At 36.9% G+C, this 17,901-nt stretch overlaps 2 protein-coding genes across 7 annotated transcripts; one reads left to right on the forward strand and one right to left on the reverse strand.

Moving 5' to 3' along the window:
- On the forward strand, positions 1-3,586 carry NPH3 (Phototropic-responsive NPH3 family protein). 2 transcript variants are annotated; one of them, XM_068467398.2, is made up of 5 exons: positions 1-347; positions 478-619; positions 796-865; positions 999-2,285; positions 2,757-3,586. In XM_068467398.2, exons 2-5 carry the CDS (start codon positions 507-509, stop codon positions 3,306-3,308), a joined length of 2,022 nt encoding a protein of 673 aa, XP_068323499.2. In that variant the 5' UTR covers positions 1-347; positions 478-506; the 3' UTR covers positions 3,309-3,586. The 2 variants fall into 2 exon arrangements, with proteins under 2 accessions (XP_068323499.2, XP_088534306.1); XM_088678180.1 differs by lacking the exon at positions 1-347 and having other exon boundaries at positions 375-619.
- Positions 3,587-14,013: 10,427 nt separating this feature from the next.
- LOC137729905 (beta carbonic anhydrase 5, chloroplastic) lies at positions 14,014-17,214 on the reverse strand. 5 transcript variants are annotated; one of them, XM_088677058.1, is made up of 10 exons: positions 16,904-17,135; positions 16,751-16,818; positions 16,194-16,253; positions 15,921-16,082; positions 15,786-15,834; positions 15,510-15,623; positions 15,317-15,370; positions 15,006-15,088; positions 14,772-14,877; positions 14,047-14,416 (listed from the first exon to the last, which is right to left on the reverse strand). In XM_088677058.1, exons 1-10 carry the CDS (start codon positions 16,997-16,999, stop codon positions 14,213-14,215), a joined length of 996 nt encoding a protein of 331 aa, XP_088533184.1. In that variant the 5' UTR covers positions 17,000-17,135; the 3' UTR covers positions 14,047-14,212. The 5 variants fall into 5 exon arrangements, with proteins under 5 accessions (XP_088533183.1, XP_068325057.2, XP_088533182.1 ...); XM_088677057.1 differs by lacking the exon at positions 16,194-16,253 and having other exon boundaries at positions 14,014-14,416; positions 14,772-14,874; positions 15,921-16,079; positions 16,904-17,214; XM_068468956.2 differs by lacking the exon at positions 16,194-16,253 and having other exon boundaries at positions 14,014-14,416; positions 16,904-17,188.
- Positions 17,215-17,901: the final 687 nt, after the last annotated feature.

Below are 17,901 nucleotides of genomic sequence, written 5' to 3' on the forward strand. Positions count from 1 at the left end.
AATTAAATCTTTCATAAAACTCGTACGACTGAATGATTGATGTAGCATTAGAGCTGAACCCGGAAAAAAATAGAAGAGGTGTACGTAATCAATTCCGTTTGACAGAATAGAAAAATGGAAATGAGAGTAAAAAGAGAATAATGGAAGGTAAGAAACTGAATCTCCGAAGTTCTTTGTGCAGTGCGCGTAGGGAGAAGAGAACCAACTAAACAATCAGAGAAAAGCAAAGAAAGGAGACTGTGAGTGATCCAAAACAGTACCTACTATGCCCATTACACCACAGCCTGTAACAACTCTTGCAAACCTCTTAAGAAGCCGACAATTGAACATAATTCCAAGCACCCCATGTGAGTGAGACCATTCTCTCATCCCTTTTTAGTCTCAGTTTTCACTGCGCTATCTATCTCCTTTCTGCTTTCTTCTGCTCTCTCACTTTCACTGCTCCTATTTGTTGCCACTTTCCCGAGAAAATTCCAGCTTAAATTTTCTGGGATTTCTTCAAAATCATGTGGGATTCTGAGACTGAGTTGGTTGGAGGAAGAGATTATGGGAATGGAGTTCTGAGTTCTACCAAGCAGAGTGTTAAGACTGATGGCTTTGAGCTCAAAGGCAACTCTTGGTATGTACTACGAACTCTCAGATTATTACATTAATTAATTAATTAATTAAAGTCTGATTAAGCGAGATGTTAATCGTCCATCATGCATGCTTGGTTTTGCATAAATTTGATAGGATATCAATTAGAAAAGTTGATTAAATTATTTAGTGGGTTTGTTTGTTTGTTTAAATTAATAGGTATGTTGCAACTGATATCCCAAGTGACCTGCTGGTTCAAGTTGGGGATGTCAATTTTCACTTGCACAAGGTAAAGTATGCTAATTCTATTGCACAAATGCTTAAAACTTCACTTCATTCAAACCCCTGAATTCTTTCTGGTCTAATAATTTTGTTACTGGTAAATATTGAGGCAATGAAATTTTGTGTCTGTGTTGTCCAAGTATCCCCTGCTTTCTAGGAGTGGAAAGATCAACAGAGTTATGTATGAATTACGCGACCCGGACTTGAGTAAGATGGTTTTGGATGATGTTCCTGGTGGACCGGAGGCCTTCGAGCTAGCTGCGAAATTCTGCTATGGAATTGCGGTTGACCTAACAGCAGCAAATATTTCAGGCCTGAGATGTGCTGCAGAGTACCTTGAAATGACAGAGGACTTGGAAGAAGGCAACCTTATTTTCAAAACCGAGGCATTTCTTAGCTATGTGGTTTTATCCTCATGGAGAGACTCCATTGTTGTGTTGAAGAGCTGTGAGAAGCTGTCACCGTGGGCAGAAAACCTTCAAATTGTCCGAAGATGCAGCGAGTCTATTGCCTGGAAAGCTTGTGCTAATCCGAAAGGGATAAGATGGGCATACACCGGAAAGCCAACAAAAGTTTCTAGCCCAAACTGGGGTGACATGAAGGACTCAAGTCCAAGTAGAAGCCAGCACGTCCCTCCCGATTGGTGGTTTGAAGATGTTTCAATTCTTAGGATTGATCACTTTGTCAGGGTTATCACCGCAATTAAGGTAAAGGGGATGAGATTTGAACTGATTGGAGCTTCAATTATGCACTACGCATCTAAGTGGCTTCCAGGTTTGATCAACGAAGGAACGGGTGCTGCAGATGAAGGAAGCAACAGCAGCAATAGTACAAGTAATAGTGGCAGTAGTTGGAAAGGTGGACTTCATATGATTGTGGCAGGAAATAAAGATGAGCCTTCAAATGTTCTGGCCAAAAATCAACGGATGATCATTGAGAGCCTTATCAGCATAATTCCACCACAGAAGGATAGTGTCTCGTGCAGCTTCCTGCTCCGGCTTTTGAGAATGGCAAACATGTTGAAAGTAGCACCTGCTTTGGTTACTGAGTTGGAAAAACGGGTGGGAATGCAGTTCGAACAGGCTACATTGGCGGATCTTCTTATTCCTTCGTACAATAAATGTGAAACTATGTACGACGTGGATCTTGTTCAAAGGCTTCTGGAGCACTTTCTGATTCAGGAACAGACAGAAATTTCGAGTCCAAGCCCACAATCTTTTCCTGGGAAGCACTATGATGACCCTCAAAGGGGTACCGGGCCAAATGCTAAGATGAGGGTAGCTAGGCTTGTCGATAGTTATCTTACAGAGGTGTCCAGAGATAGAAGCCTCTCCCTAACAAAGTTTCAGGTGCTGGCAGAAGCTTTGCCCGAATCTGCAAGGATCTGCGATGATGGACTTTATAGAGCAATCGATTCCTATCTTAAGGTACCTCCTCCTCCCGAAATTACATGCACGTTTTGAATATACAATGAAGGGGAAAAAATAGATATAAAGTTTGCTACATAGAGAAATGTATCACTCACATTATTTAGTGCAGAGAACAATCTTATTAGTGGCCTTTGAACAATGGATGTATGCTTGTTCTTAGCTTTCATAACGATGGGAGAGCGTTATTGATTTGAATATTTGAACTCCTTATTGCTAATTAGCTAGTAAGTTTACATTTTCAGAGGTGAATGATTATGAGTTCTACCGATATGTATAGCGAGCACTGCAAGTCAGCTTTTGTGATCATGAGTTGAAGGCACAACTAAACAATATCATTTTCCACTGGTTTATATAATTCATGAACAATCATTGGGAAATTATTTTAGTTTTTTCTCATAAATCGTTACGCCATTTTTGTTGATGAATTGCTTCAGATTAAGATTTCTCATCACTTTATCAATTTAACAGGCGCATCCAACACTTTCTGAGCACGAAAGGAAGAGGCTTTGCCGGGTGATGGATTGCCAAAAGCTATCAATTGATGCCTGCATGCATGCTGCCCAAAATGAAAGGCTCCCACTGAGAGTGGTAGTGCAAGTCCTTTTCTCTGAACAAGTTAAAATAAGCAATGCATTAGCCACAAACTCCCTCAAAGAAGCTGGAGACTCTCAGTATCAGCCAATGGTTTCCAATCGAAAAACACTACTGGAAGGGACCCCGCAGTCATTCCAAGAAGGATGGGCTGCCGCTAAAAAAGACATTAACACGGTGAAATTTGAACTGGAGAGTGTGAAAGCTAAGTACCTAGAGCTCCAGCATGACATGGAGAATTTGCAGAGACAGTTTGATAAGATGTCAAAGCACAAACAGACATCAGCATGGAGCAGTGGGTGGAAGAAACTAAGCAAACTCACAAAGAACACAAATCTAGAGAACCAGAACATCGGGCCGGAGCACACAACGGCTGCAGATCATCTGAGTAGAAAGACACCTAGGAGGTGGAGAAATTCCATCTCCTGAAAATAAGAAATGATTGAACGAAAGAGATTTACATCTACATGTTTGACTATGTGTTCCAAAGGTTTTCTTTAATTGTTTGAGGGTTTTTCTTTTTTTCATTTATTTCAACAGGAATTGGAGATCTCTTTTCTGTAGCAATTGTTCCCAGAGCCTAGCTGATGAACATCATTATCACTGAAATTTGATTGTATTATGGGATTGTTTTCTTCTTGTGTCAATGCTAATATCTGTTTGTTTTTTCTTTTTCAATGGGGAAGGAACAGGCTGAATTACCCGAATTCAGAGAGAGTGCATTTCTTGATTGATTTATTTATTGTTACAAATGATATTATATGCTAACAACATAGATAATTAACCACTTTTTTCTTTTTTGTTTTAATTTAAATTTTTTCACACTTTTTCTTTTTAATTTGTTGTAGAGACAGTTAGTTGAGATTACCTCTTCGTCAACAGTCATGTGCAAGACATCAACCCTCTACCAAAGGAAAAAGGACCGTTGCACCCAAAAACGCCCCACCCGTCCCCCTCTACTAGATTTTATAATAATACGAATTAAAAAAGAAAAGTAAAACAAGCGGGGGACTATTAAGTCGAAGAACCAATTAAGTTCGAATTGCAATGCAATAGAGTCCTTATCTAGAGCAAGAGTTTATGTCAAACACCTAATGTGGACATCAAAGTTCATATGATTGATAATGAATATAATTTAGGGAGTTTTAACGAAACACTCACGGTACTATTCACTTTTAGCGAAAAATCATATTTTTACCTTTCTCTGGTATTATTCACTGCACCTTTATTTGTCATTTTTCATTAAAACTAAAGTTTTTTTTAGACTTTTCGTTAGTTTTCCTTATAATTTAGGACTCTTAATTATATTCAATACTCTACACAGAGATTTCCGAATCATATCTTATAGTATTCTCCTTCTTTATCGAAGGTAGACATCCCTTGTTGTACACTTACATGTCGTAAAGTCTAAGATCCCAACAATGCGTGGAAAAAACCCTAGAGTTATGACGCATCGTTAAATGATCAAAGATGTCACCAAAACTGTGGTGTCTTAGATTTCAGGGCTAATTGCATTATTGCAATTTTGGAGTTACTTATTTGACATGTCAATGAAGACTTCCATATAAGAATTCTCCTTTAAACGCGTTCAGTGAATTCATTCTCTATAGAGCATCTACATACTTGGTGTCTTTCGCACCAATGACTCAAGGCTAGTCATTCTCACAAGTGAGAAAGCTACATATCTTAGCGGATTGTCAATACTCAATTAATAATCCTATGACCAGGAACATTCAAGATATGTGTTTGAGAGAAAAATGTCTCATGAATCTAATGCGTTTAGATTACAGTCTCTCTACTAATCCTTAGACTTTATTTGTTTAAGTGTAAAACTATTAATGAAACAGCTGTAAACAATATTGTTTGCCCTTTGATTATGATCTCTTTGTTACATATTCTTTGAACCTTATTGTTTTCTATTTTTGATCAAGGTGCGCAAAATATGTAAAACAATTGGGTTGAGGATCAGTTGTAAATCCATCTTCTGTGTAAAAACAAATTATCAGGATGAAGCTGTGCAGGAAGCTGTGGAGTTCATGAATACTTACTCCATCAGTCAGGATGACTGTGATACTATTGTGGAGTTATCCAAATATGAGGTAACCCTTGGTGCAGGCTTGTTTGTTGCTATATTGCTCCACAATTTTCCTAGTTTTCTCATTGATAAGCTATGTACCTGCTAGATGGCATACTGCCTGCTGTCAAAGCAGCTCTGACAAAAACATACAAAGAAGGAAGCAAAACAAGGATTGTACGTGATGCGGATTTTGTCAGTACTCCTGGAATGATAAAGGCCGCTAAGAAGCGGACTGCTGCTCTTTTAGAACCATCTGATGCTGTGACTGGGGAGAACAATGATGACACTTCGGTTCAGAGTGAAGATGAAAATTCGTCAGATACAGAGGACTGGGGTAATTTTTTCTGTCATCATTTTGCTGGGACTGCTTTAGTTTAAGGCAATATTTCACAACCATAAATGGCCATTTTGTTCTGCACTGTATTTTGTGAAAAGGTGTTGCCTTAAGATGTTTCTGGAACAGAAAGCTCTATCATTGTTATGCTGTAAAATAAAATTGGCGTACGCTAACATGTTTTACCCCATAAGAAATGGAGGGCATGTTCCATGCTATCTAGGATTCTAAAATAGTAGAAAGGAAAGGTGTAAACCTTATATGGTTATACAATTAAAACACAAATGAAAGAGTTGGCTAACCATTGGAGACCAAGCAAAGAGGATGTAGGTTGCGGCAACACCAAAGCCTTTTACAAAGTACCTAACTGGATACAACTACTTTATGGAAAGTGTTTGTTGTGTATCTAGGGTTTGCAGGGACCTTAGTATTTATGCTGGCTAAGGCATTAAGGTTTCATCCATAAAGGAATCCCAAATCCTACTTTTTTTTAGCCTATCAATTAGGTTTCATAATCACATAAAACCAATGATTTTATCAATCTTACTTTTATTACAAGACACCAAATACAAGATTGATATCTTTAGAAGATCAAATCACAGGGTCTACATTAATCTCCAATATTACATTCCTATTGAAACTTACTCGGCAATCAATTAAATTAAGTTATTAGGGTTGTAACGCAAGCTAGATTCCTTCTGGATTCTAACTATTCTGGTTGACCATCTGACTTGTTGGTGCTCACTTAGTGGTTGTTTTTTTCACAATGTGTCAGGAGGTTCTGCTGTTGGTGAGAAGCTGCAAAAGGAACTGCTAAGTTTGAACTCAAAACGTAACTGGTACTATCCTACATGGATGCGACCAAATTCAAACGCGCATTCTCATGCTATTTAAATGTATGTTATTCCAGAATGCATGATTTTTGTGTTTGTTCATACTATGTAGCAGTGCAAGTACAATTTGATTTGAAGGTTACGCCAAATACAAGTGCAAAGAAGACACCAGCTGGCCGAGGAAGAGGTGGTTCTGCTGCTGCCGTTGAGAAAAAAGGGTGGCGGAGGTTCAGGAGCTGGTCCCAAGGGAAAGAGATGAATGGGATAAAAGAAGAGATGAAACTTTTCCTTGCTGTGCTGTTGGCACGTTTTATAAGCGAACGTAAATAGATATTTCCTCCGTACATGAACATTTTTGGTAGGAGAGGAATGGTAGGATCTCCGGTTTTAGCGTCGGTTTGCAAGGTTGATGTTTATTCTGATAATATTGAGCTCTAGTTTTAGTGTCATTTTTAATGCTTTAGAAATATGTAGACAAGTTGGATAGAGCAGTTACTTTTCATCTTCATTCCAAATTCAAATGGCTCTTTACATAATTTAATTCTTTACATAATTTAATTTAAATTAAATTAGAATATCTCTCAATTAACCTTTTCATAATAGAAAGGTGAAATGCCAAATGTCTGGAGCAAGGGGCCATAGCCGGTAATTGGTATAGTGTCGAAAGATTTTCTTATAATTGAGCAAGAGCAAGGATACACCACACCACAATATTATATGGAAATTGATCATTACAAAATTATTCAATTTTTCTTCAGCTTACACAAATTATATTGATAAATGACTAAAGTTGCTCGCAAAATACTTGTAGCTCAATTGACTAATAACATTCTATCAACACTGCAACACCAAACGATTGAGGTCCCCAAAACAGATCTAGCTAGAGGGATCCAATGAATCCACCTTTATTTAACCGCATTTGGAAACTATAATAATATCATACAATAGCAAGTTAGTGCCAAGATATATTGGCAGATGCCAACTTATAATATATAAAAGACACATGCACAATATATATATATATATATATATATATATATATATATATATTTATGTGTGTATATATTGATGGTTTTAATTAAGGGGTGGTTGGGGTGGCAGTGGTAATTGAAGGTGGAGAGACGGTGGGGAAAGTGAGAACTGGAGGGAAATCTGGAAGTGAAGTAATAGGGGGAGGCAACCTGTATTCTGGCCAAAGTGGTGTGGGTGGCAGAAAAGGAAGGTCGATTGTGGGTGGCAGAGGAGGAGAGTTGAGTGTGGGTAGCAGAGGTGGAAAGTTGAGTGTGAGTGGCTCAGGTGGAAAGTTGAGGTTTGGAATATTAATATTGGGCACATTATAAGGAAAGGTTGGTGCTAAGAGTTTTCGAGGGGCGCCGCCGCCGCCCAAGACTGAAGAAATTGATAATGTGAAAAGGATAGAAGTGGCAAACAACCACTTCCAGTTATATGCCATTTTAGACTTGTGATGTGGAACCAAACCAAAGGGAGTGAGCTCGAATTAGCTAATTATCGAGGAAACTCAACCAGGTTAACTTGAGGTAGAGAAAACCCAGGAGATGGTGAATTTATATACGAATGGTTGAAACCTAGTGGTTTTAATTTGGACCCCCCGAAAAAAATTGGAGTAAAGGTTTGGTAGTTTGATGGGGTACCATCGAATTTATATTTGGTTTTTAATGCTGTAATATTCTGATGTGGGTGTAAATGAGTAAGACACATATGTCAGATGCAGATTTCGGTCAAATTTAAGAATAGCAGCAGCAAAAGTACCAATAATTTGCACACCGTTCCTGTTGACCCTATAAATCACAGAGACTACTTGGTGTACATGCTGAAATAATTAAGAAGCTAATTACGTTTTTAGGCGGTTAATTGTTGATGCAGGCATATCGGTTTGCTACCGAACTCAATTGGGCGAATAGTTTGAATGTAATGCATGCGGTCAAATGTGCTTTTGACTCCTGACTTGAGCGATTTCAGCCGAGGAATGAACACGGTAGGTTTTGAATTGTATAACTTGAAGACAAGGTTATGCAACTCACTATGAAGCTCTGGATCTTGTGCACCAGGTTTGGCAACCTTGACTATATTGGTAAGAGTATAGGTCCGTCGAAATGGTATCTATAGGGACAAAAGTACTCAAAGGAAATAAGCATCTTTATTGTAAAAGTAGTTCGGCCGTCGCGGTATGTCAAACTCTGAATATAACTTGGGAGCATCCAATCATAAAAACACTCCACTTTGCCGAGAAGGCTAATGAAGTGACCTTGTTCGGCCAAAAACTTTTCGCCAAAGACGTGAGATATATAATTAGTCGAACTTGGGAAACTTGTTGTTTAACTAAACTGTTAAGACTCCTAAGACGAACTGTTGACTCTGAAATACTTCGTTTAACTACTTAGTATTTTTCTCAGAAAAATGAGATAATTTATGTAAAGCGCTGATTTGTATATTGAGTTGAGACCTCTTTACACTGCAAATCCTCAAATCCTTGTATATTTCTAGAGACAAATTGCTTGATGCCCAAGTCGTACTGCAGAGTCTGACGGCATTACAACGCATCAAGTCCTCGTACTGCATGGTCTGACGGCGTTACAACTCCTTGGAATATTATCTCGATATACTCGAAATCACCTCTAATTTCCTCATAACCAATCCAACTTTTGTAAATTATCTTAATGCAATTTGCTACTAGACCTATATTCCACGTAGACACCAACTTTTGAAATAATCTTCAATATTATCTTGACATTCGACCTTTTCTTGATAATTTGCTCATCAGACTACCAAGATAATTTCCCCATGGTCAGTCAAGCCTTATCTTGATATTCTAAAACCCGATAGCATCTCAATCTCCAAGACTCTTTAATTATCCATTCAATTTTAAGATAATTTTCAATAACTCCTCAGATAAAACCATAATATCTAGAAAAATTATTAAAAATCACATTGACCGGTCGATAGTGAAAAAAATCGTGTCCAAACAGTTGCATTGGAAACTTTGTAGTTGGCAGTTATCTATTTATTATCATTGTCCCTCTTGGTTTATCCAATTATAAGAAGTTCATTGTCTCGGTTTTCATTTTAATTTTCCAAGTTATTCTACTTAATTTTAGTGGTTAAAAGTGGTTGTTCTATCTTAGCGTGGAAGTTGAATATGAAGAAATGACTAAGGGACTTTGTAAACTTTTGTGGTTAGGGAGGTTTGTCACAAAATTGGGTTTCTGATTGTGTGGTGAATCCATATGGCGACAATAAAATTGCAAATAACATTGCTCATAATTTAGTTCCGTACTAAGCATGTTAAGGTGGTCATATATTTCATTTAAGAGAAGCGGGAAGATTAGATTGTTCAATTCAGTTTGTGAATCAAAAGACCAACTGGCTGATATCCTAAGGTCATCTCCAACCAAAGGGTCCAGAGGGCCGAAAATAATCTGAAAACCGTCTTCAACCGAGGGCTAGGCCAAATGACTCGTGGGCCCCACGGAATCTGAAAGGGTCAAAGGGCCAACCGGCTAGCCCAATCCAGCCAACCCCGGGCCAAGCTGGAGTTTGCATTATTAATACTTTAGTGTCGGATATATCCGACAGTATTGTCATCTGTTTTTTCTTTTTTTTTATCCAAATTTTTTTAAATTTTTTTAAAAAAATTCCTCATTTTTTCCTATAAATACCTAAACCAATCCTACACCATTGCTCACATAATTTTTACCCTTTTTTAAATTAAGTTGTTGTAGTTTTTAGATTTAAGTTGTTGTAGTTTTTAAATTTAAATAATAAATTATGTTTGGCCCTCAGTTGGAGACGGTTTTTTGTGACAGGGCTAAAACGAGCCCTATGGTCCTTTGGCCCTCGGTTGGAAATGGAGGCGAATATGATCATGTATTGTTCATTAAAATATTAATATCTTTGAGGGCCATAAGGCTAAAACGAGCCCCCTGGCCAGCCTTTGATTGGAGATGGCCTAACGAAAACAGTTTCAAGTAAAGCGCTCTATAACTCACTTTTATAATTTCATGGAAATTAGGTATCCTATTATATTTATAATGACCTGTAAAGTCCTCTTGTATATATACTAGCATATGGACACACACAAAGTGTGTGAGAAAATTTTTTATTTTTGTTTTTGAAATAGAAAGAGAGAGGAAGGGAGTGATAGAGAACGTGGGAGTGGGATGTTTTTTTTTTTTTTTTTTTATAATTAGAAATATGTTAAGATTACATGTAGGTGAGGCTTTGAAAAAAAAACAACAAAATTTGGTTGTGTGAAATTACATTTATGCCCCATATTTCTTATTCATGTCATGTTTTAATTAAAGGGTTAAATCGGTAATTTCATGGAGTTTTGGTTGACAATGAGTGTTTTATTAATTAGTAGAGATACTTCCACTGTAGATAGGAATAAGATATCAGAAATTTACATAAACTTAATTTTCGCATGGCGAAGTATATGAAGAAAACAAATTAGGTTATAGGTTCGATTTCACATTATAAAAACAAAGTACAAATGAACTTGAAATATGTATATGTATATGTATAACAACACACCAAATCAAGCTTCATTGGACATAAAGCATATCAAAGCATACAGTACATATTATAATGATAGAAATACTTAACCAATACCGTGCATAAACAAAAGCATATTAATAAAAAGAGAAAATGAAGATCCAATCCAACAGTAGCTAGTCAGCTAGCGTTGCTGCGTCTGCATGTGCGAACATATATGCATGACTTACGGTTTACGGGCTGCAGGTGGTGGAGAGAAAAATGGGAAGGAGGGAATTACGGTAGGGATAATGGTTGGGAGTACTGTGGGAAAGTTTGGTGGCAGTGGAGGCAGTGTAACCTTAGGGATTGTAGTAGGGAAATTGGGAAGTGGAGGCAGCTGTGTCTGTGTGGAGCCGCCGCCGGTGGGATTAGGTAGAGATGGTATTGGCAAGTTTGGCAAGTTTGGCAAGTTTGGCAAGTTTGGCAAGTTTGGCAAGTTAGGCAATGTGGGTTGTGGCAGAGGAAGGAAAGGTGGCAGTGTTGTGCCAGGTTTAGGCAAAGACGGTGCAGTCGTCGTCTGGAGAAGATTGCGAGCCGCTACGGAGACATGGATGCTTGAAGAACACAGGATAATGAACAAGATGGCAGCAAAGAAGCAGTGCTTGTAATTGGCCATTGATTCAAACTGATCGATCTAAAAGGTTTGGAAGTAATTCGAATGAGTAACTAAGTCTATATGACCAGCTGCGTTAATGTTGATGATGAATTTGTGCATGTATTTATAGCCAAGGAAATATATATTATATTTATTTTTTTTTCTATGGTTGTGTTGTTGTTGGTTTGCTCAAATATGGTTAGGAAAAACTTGACATGATGCCCCATGCACATTTGAGTTGTTAATTAGTTCACCTTCTTGTCCACTACTCGTCAATGAGATAGAGTCGGTCTCTTAAGTTGTTGGCTTCGGTTGCGGTTGGCTATATATAGCCAATTATGACTCACTACGTGCTCGTCTAGTTTAAAGATATATATTGCATGCAACGTAAGATTATTTCTTCCGCGGTAAAAAGTACAGTTATTAGGCTATCTAATTTAGCTACTACGGCATCTATTTGACAATCATGGAATCAAATCTTGACTTATATATTGCATTCTTTTATAAATTCATATTGAATTCAAAATTTTGTTCACATTTGTCGCTTAATACTACAATTTAATGATATTACTTTTTATTTGTAAGTGAAAGTATTACTTCGATTTTATAGATGACAAACCATGCTTATTCACCTACCATTAATATTCACAACCAACTGTTACACAATTTGTATCCAGTTAAATTTAGTTGTAACAACAAAATCTACTTGCATCCAGTTAAATGTAGATTCTCATCACTTCCACACAACAATTCCATTTATCATTGCCTTCTTACAATTACTTCGATTTCGTACAATTACTTGGATTCAAAGGGCAGTGTTATCCACATATTCATTTTTACTTCTTACACATGTCTCTTAATTTTCGACTGTCGGATTGAATGAATTGAAAAAGATCAATAGCAAAAAATTAATAAGAGTGTAGAAAGTAAAAATGTATAAATAGCAGTTTCCTTCACAAAATACCAATGTAGTTGGACAAATGACAAATCACGGCTAGATTGACCTTCATTCACAAATATATCGACCGCACCCAAACATAATTTTCACGCCCAATTTTGCACATTAACATGCCTCCGCAAAATTTCTGTACCAAACATAATTTTCACGCCCAATTTTGCACATTAACATGCCTCCGCAAAATTTCTGTACCACTCATGCTTGTTTCTCTATATCATTCAATTCTCATCCTTCTACGCATCATTCCATTGCATTTCAGTCAACCCTAACAAATACAAATTGTCTATCTTACTGCGGAATATAATCCAGAGAATCATACCCATCAAATATAAGAACGGCCGTCGGCAGCACCTACGCCTCTCCACTATTTTTTAGTGTGCATTTATAATGGTTTGGAATGTCATAGTACAATTTGTTGGAAATTTTTGTTTTCAAGTTTCCAATCGACTATATTATTACACTTGATGTACCAGACTGTATTCCTGGTACACTAACAAATCTCTCCCCGATGAACTACATGAGTTTCGTGAAACAACATATACAATGATAAAAATGCCCTTATGACCAACTATAGTAAAAAATGTGAACCAAACACAACGAAGCACACGGGAAAGGTATTTCGCTTTAATTATTTTATTTTATTTTGTCAGACAATAGATTTGTTAAATTAAATTTTAGATTAGGAAGCCGATGGGGTTTGAACCAACGCCGTGACTCAAAGGTATTTCACTTTGATTATTTAATTCCACCAATTTAATGAACAGATATTACATGAATTAGTAAGGCGGTGGAGAGCTACTTGTCTTCCAAGTTTTGTAACGGTCATAACTGGAACTCTATCCTCAAATATTAAACCAACTCTAATGACTCCCTACTCATAATTTCATTATTCCCATATCATATGAAAGCCTTAGACTTTAGAGCTCGCACAAGTTTTTCTCTTTCCCTTTCCGTCCTCAATCTGCAAACCAAAACCTTGATTCAACTTGAATCTCTCTCTCTCTCTCTCTCTCTCTCTCTCTCTCTCTCTCTCTCTCTCTTCGCGTCAAGCAACGTTGAACTTAGTACAAAGTACTGCCTTTAATTTCATGTTGGTAACTCTGATCATGATAGCATAGCAGTGAAATGAAGAACAATGAAAATGGTTTCTCTTCTGCAGAACCTTGTGCTTAATCAGTTGGGGAAACAGTTTTCCTTCTGTCCAGGCAGAAGAAAGGAGACAGCACACAATTAATCTGGAGATCGAATATACAAGTATAAACAGAACGCAGACACGAGTTTGAAATATAGCGACAGAATTATGGAAGGAGTCATCAGGCATTGACGCATTGTTGAACTTAGTAAACAGTAAATACTTGAAAATTCATTTTGTAACTTTGATAGCTGATGCAAGTTCATACCTGAGCTCTGAGAATCACAGAAAGGCTGGAGTCTGCACCAGCAATCACCAAACTGAATAACAGCAAGTGATACATTGACTTGGTCACGTAGGTCAACAAGAAATGGTTCTTCTTGGTGTTCTTAACTTCATGCTCCACACTTAGTAGAGAACTCTCGCTAATTGTCCGACCTAAATTTAAGTTACATCTTGCACCTAATCATACGATCGATCTCTTCAAATTGCTTCCTGCAAAAAAATAGCTCGATGCCAGAATGATAAAACGCTTAACACCTCTCATTCACAGAGTTGCGTTAAATTTAATTTTCGGAACTTAACTTTGGATAACTACTGAATCACTGATCAAAAGAGTTTGGCAGTTTCTTGGCCCAAAAGAAAAGAAAATAAAGCAAAACAAAGAGCATCAACTCTGTCAGATGAAAAACACAAAAAATTATACACATTGTTTTATTTTTGTTATTTCAATACAAACCAAATCATTCTAGATTATTTTTCGAATTGTCCTTGGCTTAATCACCGTTCAAACAACATATATTTAAATAATTTATTGGATGAATTAGATCATACAAGGCCACGGATGAAATCAGGACCAAAACAAATGATTTTTGACTGAAATTCTGCCATGTTTCTCCTTCAAGTTGCCTTCCTTATAATCGAGCGTCCATTTCTCAAATGAACAGTCAACAAAGTCATAATAACCACCATGTACAGCAAGAACACCTTTCTTCACTTTTTCTTCTATCCACGGATAAGTGAGCAGGTTCAACAAGGAACGGTTGATTGATTCCTGCACAAGGATGTCATTCAATATGGGCAACGTTTTTTATGAATCTGGAGCATCCTTTTATAATACAAGACACCCGACATTAGTTACAACCCAAATTTATGCCGCAATGGGAGAATCTAATCATGGCCCTCAAAAGAATTTGGTTTAACTCCCAGATACATACAAGGTCAACTACGACTAAAATAAATGGATCAGGAATTTAATATACCAGTAAAACAGAATGCTGATACAAGTTTCAACATATACAAACTAGAAGTTCATTTAGGTTATAGTCATATACTGATGAAATGAAGAAAAATACAAATGGAGAATAATTACGTTACTTTAAAAGAAAATAAGAAATATAAAATGTTACCTTCTCACAATGTTTGCACTGCTGATCAAAACTGAGCGTGGAGGCAGCAGCCTTTGTCCACGACCTTGCATCCTTCCCAACAACAACCCAATTTTGGATAAAGCTACTGCATAAAAGAGTTTTGGCAAGTGAAAACTACAGCTCGACTGTACTTGGACAAACAAATCAAAGGCAACCGTACACAAAGACCACATGCAACAACTTGAAAAGTATACAAGAAGAAATTTAGTGAACCTTTTCTCTATTTCATCATCCATGCCCATAAGAGCACGAATGCCTCCACAGCAGCTGTGACCAACAACCAATATGTTTTCGACCTACAAAATAACTACGGTTAAGGATTTATTTCCTTCTAGCTTTCCTTGCTTCCCTTTTCTATTAAGAATCGCACTAAATGTGGGAGACTCAACTTTTCACGTGGTACCTCTCTATTGCCACTCTATAGCCTTAAAGCCATTACTTAGATAGGGATTTGGTTGTAACAGATAAGACTAGCAAGGAAATAATTGGAAATTTCTTTTAGAATTTATTCCCAGAATACTTACTTTCAGAGAATTCACAGAGAATTCCAATGCAGCATTTGTTTCTGAGGGTCCACTCTGCAAAAACAGAAAAAAATAACAAAACAAATGTAGTAGATAATAATATATCATTTGATTCGTGAGTGTTCACTTTTTCGTAACCTTCCACAAATCAGAAATGGAGCAAAATAATTCAACTTTGATTTACAATGTATACCTCAAAGGAGGGCACCAAATTCGCAATGTTGCGCACTATAAATGCTTCTCCCGGTTGGAATCCCAGAATGGTTGAGGGGCATACCCTAGAATCTGCACAAGAAATGACCATGAACTGTTCTAGAAACATCAGTACACACACATATTCTCCCTGACACTCAACACCAGATTGAGGCAAACAGTAAATGAACGACATGTCCTAGTAATACTTATGAACATCAACTGTTAATAACTAAATTTGAAAAGAAAAAAAGAATCTACACGTATACTATACAACCTTTGGCGCTTGACCCTTTGCAAGGTTTTGATAATGTTCCAAGTTTTCCCTATTCATAATAAAAGCCAAATTAGGAAACAGAATTACTTTACTTAAAACTAAACAACCTTCAGACCTGAGTCCTTGGCCGCTTACATGTATTTATGTTTTTTGAAGTCAAGAAACCGTTGTTTCATATCCTCAAACAATTCGCTCCGATCATCAGTTTCAGCTACTCTCTCCAGTTTGTTGTTTTTATGTTGTTCAGTGATCCCTAAGGACTCTCTTGAAGCCTTTACAGTCAAACCTGGACAACTGCTGCAAATATGCCGAACGGAAAGGATTTCAGCACCAACCAATTATCTTTGGGATTTTGAGTTCAACAGGTTACTCGGATAGCGAGTTAAAAAAAAAAAAATAGAGACATTCTTATCTCTTAGATCAATCCGAAGGTTGCATGTAGTCGTAATCTTATATTGTAAACATCTCCTATATACAAACCATCAAACAAAGAAAATTAGAATCTTTGTGATGGCACACAACAGATCTAAGTAAATCCATCAAATTGATCTCACTAATAGAGGAGCAGTCCACGGATTTGTAGCTGAGGTATGAACAACTGACTAAACCAAAAGAATGGTTAATAACATCCAAGCCAAAAATCAAATTTTCCCAGATTATACCAGTAACTTTAGCCATGATTCTGCATTTGTTTTTTCTTACACAAATTTAAAAATTAAAAAATTTCATGGGAGCTGACAGAAATTCAATGTCATTTACATTTCCTTTCTCAAATCAGTAAAAAATAGTAAATTTTGGAGCTCAAATGGACATATTTGGAAAGAGGATATAAAGCCAAAAATTCAAAATAAAATATTACATAACTAGATCATGAATTGGGTCGGCTGAAACATATATACCAATTAAGAAAACATAACAAAAATAATAAAAATATGAGCAGAAAGGTGATGCATTCAGGATCTTACTCGGAAGTAGTCAGTAATCTTAATTGGGTCGGCTGAATTTTTCCTGACTGCAGCTTAGAACCAAAGATCTGCAGCAAAAATGACAACAAATAAACAAAACCAAGAAACAAATGAATAAATGAAATGGAAAAGAGAGAGAAAAGGAGGGTTTACTGGTCGTGTGTTGAATGGGATTCTGTGAAAATCCGAGGAGGAGGAGGAATTGGAGATTGAGTCTTTTGAGACAGAGGTTGGCGTGAGAACAGCCATGGAAGGGAGAGAGAGAGCTCTGAGATGGGAAATGGGGTTTCAGTTTGCAGAGAAAAGAGCGTTTAAAGGGATGGAAGGGAAACGAAGGGAGTGGGTGAGTTGGTTGGTCGGATCAAGAAACATTTGTCGGCCTCCCACAAAGACGGAGAAGTCGAAGTTAAAGTACATCAAATCTATAGCTTCTATGCTATTATGCTCTGCACACACGCAGACACTACGTAGCTGCTTCCTGAGTCCTGATGTTGTCCCAACTGTCTTCCGGAAATGACATATTTGGACATAGGCCTGGCAAGCGGGTCGTGTACGTAGTATTTGTGTTGTTTTCGTGTAACACCTGTTATCTTAACGGGTCATGTCGTGTCACACTCATTATCTTAACGGGTCCTTAACATGGGTAAAATGACCCGACCCGTTATGACTTGTTAAGAAAAATATATTTTATTTCTTAAATTTGCACATACCACACATTACCACATAAATATTACTTCAAAATATTAAAACATATTTTTCGTTTAAATACTACATCTACACTCAAAAATAAGAGTCTAATACACAAACATCTATACACTATTAGTCTATTATAAAATATTAAATGTGTAAGGATATGCACAATGAAAGAGTTTTTGTTTTCAAGGTTATGAAGCCTTTCTCAAAAGTTTAAACAGTGACAATGGAACTCAAAACTTGCAGGTTATTCCTTTTACAAAATCCTTGATTTTCATCAATCATCATGACATAAGATTTTGTGGTATCCACTAATGTGAATATTTTAAATTGAAGATCGATTTCATTCATGGTATTCATATAGGGTCAAGGAGTGTAGATGTAAAAAATCATCAAAATCGAAGTTAAAATAACCGTTAAATCGTGATTTTTCTTTGATAATCGTCGAAAAATTTTGT

Source organism: Pyrus communis, chromosome 10, assembly GCF_041283825.1.
Source record: "Pyrus communis isolate YQ-2024b chromosome 10, ASM4128382v1, whole genome shotgun sequence".
Lineage (NCBI taxonomy): Eukaryota > Viridiplantae > Streptophyta > Magnoliopsida > Rosales > Rosaceae > Pyrus > Pyrus communis.